This window comes from Filicampus tigris, chromosome 21, assembly GCF_054856515.1.
Source record: "Filicampus tigris isolate MCC_2025a chromosome 21, RoL_Ftig_1.0, whole genome shotgun sequence".
In the NCBI taxonomy this organism is placed as follows: domain Eukaryota; kingdom Metazoa; phylum Chordata; class Actinopteri; order Syngnathiformes; family Syngnathidae; genus Filicampus; species Filicampus tigris.
This window is the reverse complement of record NC_141237.1, coordinates 12,422,501-12,436,386: the sequence shown is the minus strand read 5'-3', so window position 1 is coordinate 12,436,386 and position 13,886 is coordinate 12,422,501. Positions and strand designations below refer to the sequence as shown.

Here is a 13,886-nt window from a genome sequence, read left to right as displayed (position 1 = left end):
TATGCCTCTGACGCGTCAATTTACGAGGAATGCAGTGCGAAATTGGCTTTTGTTTCCGCGCATGCGACACTTGGCGCATGGATGCAATTATAAGCTTACTCAAACAGGCGGTGAAGCAGTAGCGCCTACAGTAAATTTACCCAAGAGGACAAACAAGAAAGAGAAGGGAGGATAGTGTTAGCTATACTTGTCTCATTAATGCTTTTTTGTGAAAGATTCTTGTATGCGACGCAAAGTACGCCCTGAAGTCCAAAGCTTTCCTCTGTGAGGTGGCATGACTTTATCTTTACTCACTGAGCATTTGATACAATCTATTGGTCCCCATACAGCTGTGTCAAGACGTCTGTCCTTATAAAAACACTTGGCATGCGGCATCACCATCTTGCGTCCTTGTTCGAATATCATTTCATGTCATTATTATAATGCTGTTCAGCATGTGCATTTTTCTGTTCAAACTTGCTTTGGTTCATTACCGCAGTTCATTAGAGTATGTGCAAATCAACATGGTCACGACTCATTTATCAGTCCAGCTTGTCACCGAGGATTCGGCTTGGTCTCCTCTCCCCTCTGAAATCAAATCAGCCATTCTGACATCTTATCAGTGCAAGCCAGTGGGGTGAAACCGACATCTGTGAAAGGGTGCCAATGTTTTGTTGCTTACACAGCAACATTACTGTTGGGAATATCGCTCACAAATCCCACAGAATTGTAGTTTAAGCTTTTTTTTTTTTTCAACCTTCTAAAAAGCAGCAAAATGACGAAATGAGTTTCCTGACAGTATTGGTCAATGCTAAGTATCGTTATGACATTTTTGAAACAGCTATAGAGTTACATTTGATTTGAATGCGCTGGTGTACCTAATGAAGTGACCGCTCATGCCCGCCCACACCTGCGCCCATCACCAGAGTTAATCTATTGATCAGAAGCGATTTCAGCCGAGATTGAGGGAGAGATGACGTCCATACGCCCCTGCCGCCGCGCCTCCTCTGCTTGTCATGGCTGGGATTGCTCACTATGACAGCACTGGTATGAATAATGCAGCGCTTCCCCGCATTGGCCATCCATGGGATGTTTGCACACACATGCTTGCTGGACATGAAAGCGAGTGGGCAAAAGAACTGAGGTGGAATAAGCAGACTCAAAGTGTTTTAAACGAGTTAACCGGAGGAGGCTTTAGCAATGAACTACCGCGATTATCTCACCGTGCATCCTCCTGTCATCTTTGCTGTCATTCCTGCGCCACATTTTATGTCGAGTATGAATAGGCAGTGGGTGTGTTGACTTTTTACTCGTACTGTATGGCAAGTATAATTAAAGGACAAAGTCAAGGAAACCGCATATGCTAGCTGAGGAATTGGATTCTTTCAATGGCATTTCTTTCTTGCCGCTCACCCCATAGGGAAAATTGTAGGGGTGCTCTTTTTGTGATTGGTTTGAGAGTGTCATGGGGCTCACAGTTGATGGATAGTGCAGGATTTTCTCCACAGGCAATCTGTTCTGCTCTCTCCTGGACTTCATCGCAACAACACGCTTCTTCCATATGAAGTGTTCTCATCGTTATCGCAAGCGTTGGCCATCTGTGCCTGACCACTTTGGTAGTATCATGAAAAATGAATGTTGTTTTTCAATATTTATCAGTACGGTAATACTATTAACAATGATGTTTACGCTATATTGACATGAATGCTGGAAGGAGCTGGGAAACAAGGACGTGGTTGTCCTTTGTGACCAAATGTGTGAGAGGAGATAAATTCAAAAGGGAGCAGTCTAAGCCAAAGTCACATAGGACAGGACACTGTCAAGTACAAAGTGGTAGGGCTGTGCAATTAATCGAAATTCAATTACAATTACGATTATTACACTCCGCGATTCCAAAATTGGCATAATCGTTAAAAAAAAAAAACAATTAATATGCATTTCTCAAATCATGCAACTTTTAAAAAAAAATTATAACAAATGTTATCAATTTTATTTTGGTGCAAAAATAACTTCATCGTTTGAATAGTCGTGATTTCAATTATGACCAAAATAATCACGATTACAATTTTTTTCATAATCGAGCAGCGCTACAAAGTGGACCACAACCCCTTACCTTGAATTGAAACTCTTAATTAAAGCATTTTGGGGCATTTGACCTGAGGACTGCCTATCACAGCGACGACATTTCCTGCTTTGTTTTTGGAGTAATTCCCCCTCTCATTCCCACCATCTGTCTCTGTCATCAAAATACATGCAATGAATGACAAAGGGGAGATGAGTAAGAGAGAGGGGATTATTGTGTACGTGCATGCATGTGTGTGTTTTGTTTGGGATTCGTAACGGCGCTGATTCATCATCGCCATCGCTCTCCCACGCCCTGTCTGCCAGACTGAGCAGGAGATGCTTCTCTGGATCATGGCTCATGTGATGGCTTCAAGGAACGCTCACAGTTTACCTTCACTCCGATGAGAATGCCCTGAACCCTGCTGTCATACGGCACAGTGAACAGACCGTTTTTTTTTTTGTTTTTTTTTAAGCAGCTGTCAGAGTGATGCGCCAAATATGTATTCTGGTCATGTAACTTGCACAACAAGGGTGTCATTACGCTCAACCCAACATGAATCAGAACATTGAAGAGTTCTAGTGGCAAGCCAGGCAAATTATATGTTGCTGTGAATTTTCATCACAAGGATCTCTTTTTGAAATTGAAATAGAAATAACATAATTGAATGTTGTTGGTTATTCACCAACATAACTAATTCCCTGCAATTTTTATAAATAGTGCGTCAGCTTTCATTTCCTCTTATTTTTAAATCGGACGCACAATTGAGAGGTAGGTTGATAATTCATAAATGCAGGAGAGAGAGGATGCCACAAAATGGCGGCATCTGATCTGTAAAAGAAGTTACCGATTGGTAAGTGGCTTGCAAACAAGCTCACTTTTTTTTTTTTGTCGCTTGAGTTCAGTTTGAGCCATATTCTACGAAGGCATATTAAAGTTATCGTTGGTTGTCATTAAATCGCTCTTGATTTCGTAGATTGACGTAACTAAATGAAGTAGCCAGTGAGGCGACATATGTATCAAAGGCCAAACTGGTTCTGTTCACTGAACCTCACAAATCAACCACCATGATTCCTAATTCTTCTGTCACCATCTGGTCTGATCCAGGGGGATTCACTGTGGAACTCTCAGCCCCAGTGTGAAATTTTGTGTGCGGTGGACTGTCTGAGTGATTTTGACTCACCGCCAGTCCACCTGCCACTATGTTGCGGCAATCACTGCTCACAGCATTGAGCTTTGTGGAACTACACAACTACAAACTTTCCCATCAACATACATATGCTGTACATTTGTACCAGAATGAGGACCGTTTTATACTTAAATTTATCTGTCACTTTATTGTGAATTATTAACAGACATTATGCTGTCATTATCTGTGGCAATCTGTTGTTCTTGGAGCATGTTCTCGGAAAGTAAATCACATTTTATTTTTTTTATTTATTTTTTTTTCCCTCTTGATTTTTCAATTCAAGAGGGAAGTCAACCCTAATATATTTTTTCAACAATGTTCTCTGCAGGTCAATTATATGAAGCAAGGCATTCTGATAAATATTGTGTAAGAGTCAATCCACCCGTTTTTGCCAATTTTCGGGGGCGGCCATTTTGTCACTTCTGTCGACTGATAATGACATCACAACTGCTCAGGGCTCAGATAACAACCAATCATGGCTCAGCTTCAGAAAACAGGTTACCCATGATTGGTCGTTATCTGAGCCCTGAGCAGTTGAGATGTAATTTTCAGTCGACAAAAGTGACGAAATGGCCACCCCCAGAAATGGACAAAAACGGGTGGATTTTGCTGCTTAACTCATATTCCACGAACGCAAGTTAATCACAACGTCTTGTTTCAACTGTGTAGTGGGCCTGCATAGAACATATTCTTGAAAAAAATGTGTTTGGGTCGACTTCCACTTTAATGATTGACAACCTGCTTGAAAAGCTCCGGTTCTTTCATCTTTAGGCTGACATTACCTATCAAAAGACTGTATTTTTCCAGTTACATCTAGAGATAGAAAACCAAGTACACGGCCTGTGGAGTCTTTTCTGCCGGATGAAAAAGTGTGTCCAATGTGTCCAACATGATTCCTGTCCTTATAATGTTTTAGTCACTCCCACTGGAGTATGACAGAACCTAAACAATGTGCTGGAATTAACTTAACTTGTCTTAACTAGTTACAATTGGTTAGTCTTCCAAAGGCTGGGTACACCTTCTTTATAATTTCCTACTAATTTCCCCTAAAAGCCATTGCTAAAATGGAAGGACATCAAGCAGCAATGACACTGAGGACAAAGACTGCAGTGATTTTAGTCTTTTGATTTGTGCTATGCGACTAACTTTATTCTCCCATGTGTGAGGGCATCCAGAGTCCTGTCGAGCCATTCATTTCATTTCTAAATGGCCGGAGCGCTGTGATATAGCTCACTTTATTGGCTTGCCTTGCACCCTTTTCTCCAGGTTAAACGCTCTCAAGTGAAGTGAAGGCTGTGGGTCACATTTGCAAAAGAAAGCGGTGTATTCCACATTCTGGGATATAACTTTTCGTTGCCAAGATCGTAAAGACAGAGCTGGGTCCCCGGCTGAGAGATGATCATACGGGACATTTCAAGGAATGCGTGCTTTCCGCCGCCAGGCCCACCTGTCTGATAAGTCTACAGGTTGCATGCTTGCTGGTCTCCGGTTATAATTTTGCTTTTTGAAGTTACTGGCTGCATGTTCCAAAACTCGAGATCATCTCTTTCTCAGAGCGTCCTACTCTTATCAGGCGAGAACAGACTGCTGCCCGTTGAATCTTTCTTTTGGGAGAACAATATAGACAGGGGATGTGCCCCGGAAAAGCACTGCTGAAAATATCTTAAAAGAAACTGAAACCGTTTTAGCCTCTTTTTCATGATGCCAATCACAGCAATGACCTTTACTTTGGGACTCGCCTTTTCTCCTGCTCTTGCCTTTCTCTGCTTCATTGCTTGGCATAAAATCTACAACCACGCATGCTTTTCAAATGTAGATATAGGACACGCTATACCTCTTTGAGTGTCAATCCAAACTAGCATCATCTTTGGGAGAGAAAAGTGAAAACGTCCAATTAACCCTTTCATGCAAAGTGGTCAGCTGTTTAAAAGTTGCTTTCGCCTATGTTAATTAATCTAAATTAAAAATATATATTTTTAACCCTTTCATGCATTAATTATGATTTAATGTTATTTAAAATATAAATATATTTTTTAGTTGAATTAATATAGGCGAAAGCAACTTTTGAAAACAGCTGTCCACGGTAGCGACCACCTTGCACGAAAGGGTTAAATCGTGCCGGTGACTTGTGGCACACTGTCTCAAACAAGCTAACACCATGGGCTCCGAGCACAGCCCCCAGTGTCAGAGCTCGATCGGGTTTATGACCTTTTAATCTGCTATTTCACTGTCGTCATCAATTGAGCTAACAGTGCAGTCCATTGCGAAGCGACACTCTGCACTTCAATATGGCTCCTGATCGATGCAACAGTCTCAATAAATATTGCTCTGTATGCAGTGCGGTGCTGCGTTCACTTGTGCACAACACAAAAATATATATATATGGAGACACTTTGTGATGTTAGCGTAGCGTGTTAGTGTGTCTAGATTACCAGATTTTGTCCCCAAAAATTGAATGCAGTGCCGCGGCTGTCGCTTTCCTGCATGTGACATTACAAAGCTTACTTTCTAAACAGTTTGAACTGGCTTTACATTTCATTTGAAGCATCTTGGTATTCCGCAAGTGTGGAATGAGTATGCTCTGGGAAGTCGCCTGTGTGTTTAGCCCAAAGGCAGAAACAGCTTGAGGTTTTCTAATAAATGTTTTTTTTTTTTTATTTGCAAAGGAAAAGTGCTTAACTGTTGCCAGGTGCTCTCCCTCCTCAATGTAGACATTTTAATGACACAGGTAAGTAAGAACGCCATTTCACTTGTAAGAAGCAAAAGCGCATACATGTAAAATCACATCCCTCCATCACATCCATGCATAATGCACAAGGCCTCGCTCTTCATTCTTCTTCCTGCCTCCGCGGATGGCAATCAGAGAGCCGCGGGGGGGGTGATCAATATTCTAGCGGCTTCCCAGAAAGGTCACAAACCGGGCTAGTAGCTACGAGCGACACTTTTGCCTCTGCCCGCTGCCAAATGCTTTCAAATGACCCTTGCGCAGAAGGAGAAAATCTTATCTGCTTTTTAGCATTTGACCCACCACCTTGTCGTCTGTCCGGCAGCCAGTTGTGGTAGCTCGGAATAAATAACCCGGGTTGTTTAGTACGGTGGTGAAGCGGCAAACGGTACGGTACGGTTAGTTTATTTAAAAAAAAGAAATAAAGCTAATAATGGCCCTTCTCTGTTGTGTTTTCGGTCAGTGTCACAAGCTCCGCACATCATTTCCCAAAAGGAATAACTTCTCTTCCATTTATTTACAATGGATTTACCCCAGATGACTTCCAATGGGCAGGGGGGGCGGGGTAAATCCTACTGGTTGCCACTCAATTGCAGAGCGCGTTAGCCAAAAAAATCGCATCAATAGTCACATCAATTCAGAGTCTTCTATGAACTTGCATGTTTCGGGCACGGAAACCAAAGTAGATGGAGAAAACCACGGTGGCATTTTCCATAAATATCATCGAACAGAGCTCATTTAGAAGGCAAAAGAGCTGTGAGGAGAATGACGATGAGGTTTCCCAGCACGGCAGCCAGTCGAATAAGAGGGCAGAGATGATGGGTGAACAAGGAGAAACAGAGTCAGGAGAGTTCCATAGGAATCCCTTTTACTTCTTCAGCTAAGAATATGGGACTGTCCCAACCTCATTATGTATGTTTCCCATAGGCCCGTGCAGCTCATCCAACACTTGAAAGCTTCTACTCTCTCCTTTTCGTGCTCTTTTTTTTTTCAAACCGCGTCACTCCAGGGAAGCAACGTCATGCTTCATTCATTGAGAAGACTCTCTCCCTCCACCCTTAATCTCTTGCTCTCCTCGTCACCTTGCTAATTTTAATTACACTGAATTAGCTGGTGTTTTTTTTTTTTTTTTTTTTTAAAGAATACTTTATATTTTAGCAGTAGTAGAACATGCAAACAATTTGAACTCATCATGCACTTATTCTGTGCACGGGGCTGCATACACTGCATGGGAATGTTGCGTAATTTACGCAGTGATTAAGATTCTAATTAAGATTCCACACGTAACTTTGTTTGCTCCTCACTTCAAAGGTCGGTAAATGTGGAGCCTTTCACTGAGCACATTGCGTTGTGCGGGATGTTGCTGTTGCTGTATTTCATTTGTGTCGTTACCTCCAATGAGAATGAGCGGGCTTTCGCTTCATGTTGCCGGCCGCAGCTATGCCGTCGCCCTGTGCAGCCGCTTATATTGCACACGCCAGAAACTACGACTGAACCCGAGGCAGGAAATTAAGGAGCTAGACTCATTAAACGGTCCTGCCGAAAGATGCCGATGATAATAAATCCAGTGGGAAGGAGGAAGGGTGTTTAAGAGGGAGGGGAGCAGTCACTGTGGTAGGCCATGGAGCCCCGGGGGCCACTCTGGATACTGTTAAGTGTTTTGTTTTTTTTCCCCTGCTTCTTTAGCAGGGCTGCTCCTTCGTTGAAAGTACAAACCATCTCAAAGTCATGATGCTTCCTATTCAGGATGGTCAATGAAATGTACCCACGTTTCGTAATGGGCTTCTTTTTATATTCACTCTTGCACTGGAGTACCCAAACAGGAAGTATTTTTAAGTAGCAAGTTACTGCCAATGTCATACAGACTACATAAAAGATTTGTTTGGGGTGGGGACAAGGGATTGCCTTTCCACTCGGTTGCTGTTTTCTTTGCAAATATGTAATCACAAGCCACATGAGTTGCATAAACAAACTGCATGTTATGGGCAAAGGATTTCACCGCAGGATTTCAAATACTTTTCATGTACTGTATGTTCTTATAGTAATTTTATTTCTGTACTTTTTAAAATGATTTTAAATGTTGTACTTTTAATGATGTCAAATAAATGGAGTTATCTTCTGTATGAAATGCGCAATATAAATAAAGCTGCTTTGCCGCTGTTTGTCGGAGATAGGGACCGAGTCCTGCTGCAAATAGCAAAAATTTGCGAGTCGTTGACCACCCCTCGCCCCAAAAAGATGCTGTACTGTAATTACCTATAAATACCACAAAGTGGCAGCCAAGAGCTACTTTTGTCTAAATGAAGCTCCTCAACTCATTTCATCAGTTCCATGGCACCAAGATGCCACCAAGTGGTGCTAAAGCAACGTTGTTATTATGTTGTTGTTTTTTTTTTTGCCCCGTGAGCCGTCACCTTATCGTGGTGGAGGGGTTTGCGCGCCCCAATGATCCTAGGAGCTACGTTGTCTGGGGCTTTATGCCCCTGGTAGGGTCACCCATGGCAAACAGGTCCTAGGTGAGGGACCAGACTAAGCACGGCTCAAAATGACCCCTTATGATGAGAAAAATTAACGGACCACGTTTTCCCTCGCCCGGACGCGGGTCACCGGGGCCCCCTTCTGGAGCCAGGCCTGGAGGTGGGGCTCGACGGCGAGCGCCTGGTGGCCGGGCCTGCACCCATGGGGCCCGGCCGGGCTCAGCCCGAAAAGGATACGTGGGTCCCCCTTCCCATGGGCTCACCACTGGTGGGAGGGGCCAAAGGGGTCGGGTGCCGTGTGAGCTGGGCGGCGGCGGAAGACGGGGACCTTGGCGGTCCGATCCCCGGCAGCAAAAACTAGCTCTTGGGACATGGAATGTCACCTCTCTGGCAGGGAAGGAGCCTGAGCTGGTGTGTGAGGCTGAGAGGTTCCGATTAGATATAGTCGGGCTCACCTCCACGCACAGCTTGGGTTCTGGTCCCAGTCCTCTCGAGAGGGGTTGGACACTCTTCCACTCTGGAGTTGCCCAGGGTGAGAGGCGCCGAGCAGGTGTGGGCATACTTATTGCCCCCCGGCTTGGCGCCTGTACATTGGGGTTTACCCCGGTGGACGAGAGGGTAGCCTCCCTCCGCCTGAGGGTGGGGGGACGGGTCCTGACTGTTGTTTGTGCTTATGCACCAAACGGCAGCGCAGAGTACCCACCCTTTTTGGAGTCCTTGGAGGGTGTGCTGGAGGGCGCTCCACCTGGGGACTCCATCGTTCTGCTGGGGGACTTCAATGCTCACGTGGGCAATGACAGTGAGACCTGGAGAGGTGTGATTGGGAGGAACGGCCCCCCCGATCTGAAACCGAGCGGTGTTCGGTTACTGGACTTCTGTGCTCATCATGGATTGTCCATAACGAACACCATGTTCAAGCATAAGGGTGTCCATATGTGCACTTGGCACCAGGATACCCTAGGCCGCAGTTCGATGATCGATTTTGTAGTCGTATCATCGGACTTGCGGCCGCATGTTTTGGACACTCGGGTGAAGAGAGGGGCGGAGCTGTCAACTGATCACCATCTGGTGGTGAGTTGGCTCCGATGGTGGGGGAAGATGCCGGTCCGACCTGGCAGACCCAAACGTATTGTGAGGGTTTGCTGGGAACGTCTGGCAGAATCCCCTGTCAGAAGGAGTTTCAACTCCCACCTCCGGCAGAACTTTTCCCACGTCCCGGGGGAGGCGGGGGACATCGAGTCCGAGTGGACCATGTTTCGTGCCTCCATTGTTGAGGCGGCCGATCGAAGCTGCGGCCGCAAGGTGGTCGGTGCCTGTCGTGGCGGCAATCCCCGAACCCGCTGGTGGACACCAGCGGTAAGGGATGCTGTCCAGCTGAAGAAGGAGTCCTATCGGGCCTTTTTGGCCTGCGGGACCCCGGAGGCAGCTGACGGGTACCGGCTGGCCAAGCGGAATGCGGCTCTGGCGGTTGCTGAGGCAAAAACCCGGGTGTGGGAGGAGTTCGGGGAGGCCATGGAAAATGACTTCCGGACGGCTTCGAGGAAATTGTTGGTCCACCATCCGGCGTCTCAGGAGGGGGAAGCAGTGCACCATTAACACTGTTTATAGTGGAGATGGGGTGCTGCTGACCTCAACTCGGGACGTTGTGGGTCGGTGGGGAGAGTACTTCGAAGACCTCCTCAATTCCACCGACACGCCTTCCACTGAGGAAGCAGAGCCTGGAGACTCTGAGGTGGGCTCTCCTATCTCTGGGGTTGAAGTCACCGAGGTAGTCAAAAAGCTCCTCGGTGGCAAAGCCCCGGGGGTGGATGAGATCCGCCCGGAGTTCATAAAGGCTCTGGATGTTGAGGGGCTGTCATGGTTGACACGTCTCTTCAACATCGCGTGGACATCGGGGACAGTGCCTCTGGATTGGCAGACCGGGGTGGTGGTCCCCCTTTTTAAGAAGGGGGACCGGAGGGTGTGCTCCAATTACAGAGGGATCACACTCCTCAGCCTCCCCGGCAAGGTCTATTCAGGGGTGCTGGAGAGGAGGGTCCGTCGGAAGGTCGAATCCCGGATTCAGGAGGAGCAATGTGGTTTTCGTCCTGGCCGTGGAACAGTGGACCAGCTCTACACCCTCAGTAGGGTCCTCGAGGGTGCATGGGAGTTTGCCCAACCGGTCTACATGTGTTTTGTGGACTTGGAGAAGGCGTTCGACCGTGTCCCTCGGGGAGTTCTGTGGGGGGTGCTTCGGGAGTACGGGGTACCGAGCCCCCTGATAAGGGCTGCCCGGTCCCTGTACCACCGATGCCAGAGTTTGGTCCGAATTGCCGGCAGTAAGTCGGATTCGTTTCCTGTGGGGGTTGGACTCCGCCAAGGCTGCCCTTTGTCACCGATTCTGTTCATAACCTTTATGGACAGAATTTCTAGGCGCAGCCGAGGTGTCGAGGGGGTCCGGTTTGGTGGCCTCAGTATTGCATCTCTGCTTTTTGCAGATGATGTAGTGCTGTTGGCTTCTTCAAGCCGCGATCTCCAACTCTCGCTGGAGCGGTTCGCAGCCGAGTGTGAAACGGTCGGAATGAAGATCAGCACCTCCAAATCTGAGACCATGGTCCTCAGTCGGAAAAGGGTGGCGTGCCCTCTCCAGGTCGGGGATGAGATTCTGCCCCAAGTGGAGGAGTTCAAGTATCTTGGGGTCTTGTTCACGAGTGAGGGTAAGATGGAACGGGAGATCGACAGGCGGATCGGTGCAGCGTCTGCTGTGATGCGGACCCTGTATCGGTCTGTCGTGGTGAAGAAGGAGCTTAGCCGAAAGGCGAAGCTCTCAATTTACCGGTCGATCTACGTTCCTACTCTCACCTATGGTCATGAGCTGTGGGTCATGACCGAAAGAACAAGATCTCGGATACAAGCGGCCGAAATGGGTTTCCTTCGCAGGGTGTCCGGGCTCTCCCTTAGAGATAGGGTGAGAAGTTCGGCCATCCGGGAGGGACTCAGAGTCGAGCCGCTGCTCCTCCGCGTCGAGAGGAGCCAGTTGAGGTGGCTCGGGCATCTGATTAGGATGCCTCCTGGACGCCTCCCTGGTGAGGTGTTCCGGGCATGTCCCACCGGCAGGAGACCCCGAGGACGACCCAGAACACGCTGGAGAGACTATGTCTCCCAGCTTGCCTGGGAACGCCTTGGGATCCTTCCGGACGAGCTGGAGGATGTTGCTGGGGAGAGGGAAGTCTGGGCTTCCCTGCTGAAGCTGCTGCCTCCGCGACCCGACTTCGGATAAGCGGGAGATAATGGATGGATGGATGGATGGATGTTTTTTTTTAAATGTGAATATGCAGAGGCTCACAGTCATGCTAATTTTTATCGACACTTTCAAAGAGGTACCGGTTCAATATTTGTTGTGGTTGTAGGTTACCACTTATGAACCTGTTGCTGTATTAGTTGTCATGATGATTCCCAAAGTCTGCTTGGTTAGTTGCGTTCACTTTAAATACTGAGAAACACACTCGAATGTCAAAGCTGAGCTACTACCGGCGCAAGTATTTAGTCATTTACGATTGAAATGTCACATTTCCAATTTCAGGTTTAAAAGACAAATGACTACATTAATGCCATTTTCATAATAATAGCACAAGGGCAAGATGGTATCGACGCAAGGGGTCCTAATCACGTGCGGCATTCTGCTCTCATTCCATCCTGCTGCAGTGCTAATGTTGACAAATGTGCTACATACTTTCGCTGACCGTCTACTCCTTGTCAAAGAAGCAGACAACGAATCGTGCTACACTGTTAATATTGTAGGACAAACCCATGGGCATCACAAAAGCCTACATATGAAATGGGTTGTAAAACGACATGTATAGACTGATATTTAACACAGACCTTGACAAGGCTGTCACTATCGAATCTTGCCCAAAACATTTTATGGATGCAATTTAAAGGAATCAACCTACTGTACGTTGCAACCTGAGCTAAAAAGCTTCTCTTTCATTTGTGTTCTGCAGGATTTTGAGGACACAGTCCCTGGAATGGTATTACAACAATGTGAAGAGACGCTTCAAGAGGTTCGGCAGCGCCAAGGTTTTGAAGACTTTATATAGGAAGCACATTATAGAGAGAGGAGCTCTATCTGATCTCCCAGGTAAACTCATCCCTTCCTGTCAGAGTGAACCCTCACTTGTGTATGTCTGTGTGTGCGCTGATGGTTTTCCTGCAGCCATTCCCCGCTGACTAATATGCGCAATGGGCTGGATCCATTTTTGTTTTTGTCCTCAGTTCGTTGCTCTGTAGTGGGCAGCAGCAAGGCAGCTTTTATCCATTCTGCGCCCTTCCTGATAGCATTGTGGTGACCCGGCTGCAACATGATCAGTCTGTCTCTACAGGGCATTATTTGCAACCCCAGTAGGCTGGATTAAATGGATGAAGGGAGCACTGAAGGGATAAATCAGGTCAGACTTTGGGCTAAACTGGATGAGGGAAAGGTTCTGGACAACACAGGGACCGCATGTGAGACATTTGCAAAAGGGATATGGAAGTTTTTTTTAATGCGGAGGTCAGCCCAAACATATTTTTTTCAAGAATATGTTGTCAGCAGGACCACTAGTTGAAACAGGGCATTCTGATTAATTTTGCGTTTATGGAATATAAGTTAAGCGGCAAAATGCATTCATTTTTAGCCATCTCTGGGGTCGGCCATTCTGTCACTTCCGTCAACTGAAAATCACAACTGCTCACAATGACCATTCACGGCTGACCTGTTTTCTGAATCTGAGCCGTGATTGGTGATGTCATTTTCAGTCGACAGAGGTGACAAAATGGCCTCCAACATAGATGGCTAAAAACTAGTGGATTTTGCTGCTTAACTTATATTCCACAAATGCAAAATTAATCAAAATGCCATGTTTCAACTAGTGGGCGTGCAGGGAACGTATTCTTGAAAAAAAATATGTTTGGGTTGACTTCCGCTTTAATAATACAAATAATAACAATAAGTATTATTATTATTATTAGTAGTAGTAGTAGTAGAAGTGGCAGCAATAGTAGTATTAGTAATTATTCATGGATATTATTTGTTATTTTTTAATAATTGTGTATCCCTCAATTAAACATACATTTGTTCATTTGATATTAAATGAATGAATCCAATGAACCTAATTCACTGCCAGACATTTTCAGACTCTCTTTTACAGTAACGTTTGAAAAAATGTGAAAAATAAATAAATAAATAAATTCCTGTCATTGAATGGCTGGACTGTGAAAAGACGAGTAAATTTGTCAATGGCAGAGAATGAGTTAAACAGTCAAATGTTTGTAGCTTCAAAATGTCAATTGCATCCACGGTGTGCAGAAATGAACAATACTAGCATTTTATGATTTGATTTAGTTCACGCAATTTACACAAACACATACGCACGCATATACAGGCGCAGACATTCCAAACTGTTTGTTTGCAAGTCACATGTAAGCGTTATCTCC

At 45.8% G+C, this 13,886-nt stretch overlaps 1 protein-coding gene across 11 annotated transcripts in view; it reads left to right on the top strand.

The window, feature by feature from the left end:
* myripb (myosin VIIA and Rab interacting protein b) overlaps nt 1-13,886 on the top strand; it is a 104,585-nt gene that overhangs the window by 68,463 nt on the left and 22,236 nt on the right. For all 11 annotated transcript variants that reach the window (XM_086020370.1, XM_086020371.1, XM_086020367.1 and 8 more), the window contains one exon: nt 12,416-12,552. In XM_086020370.1, coding sequence (XP_085876496.1) covers nt 12,416-12,552 — 137 coding nt within the window. The remainder of the gene's footprint in view (nt 1-12,415; nt 12,553-13,886) is intronic.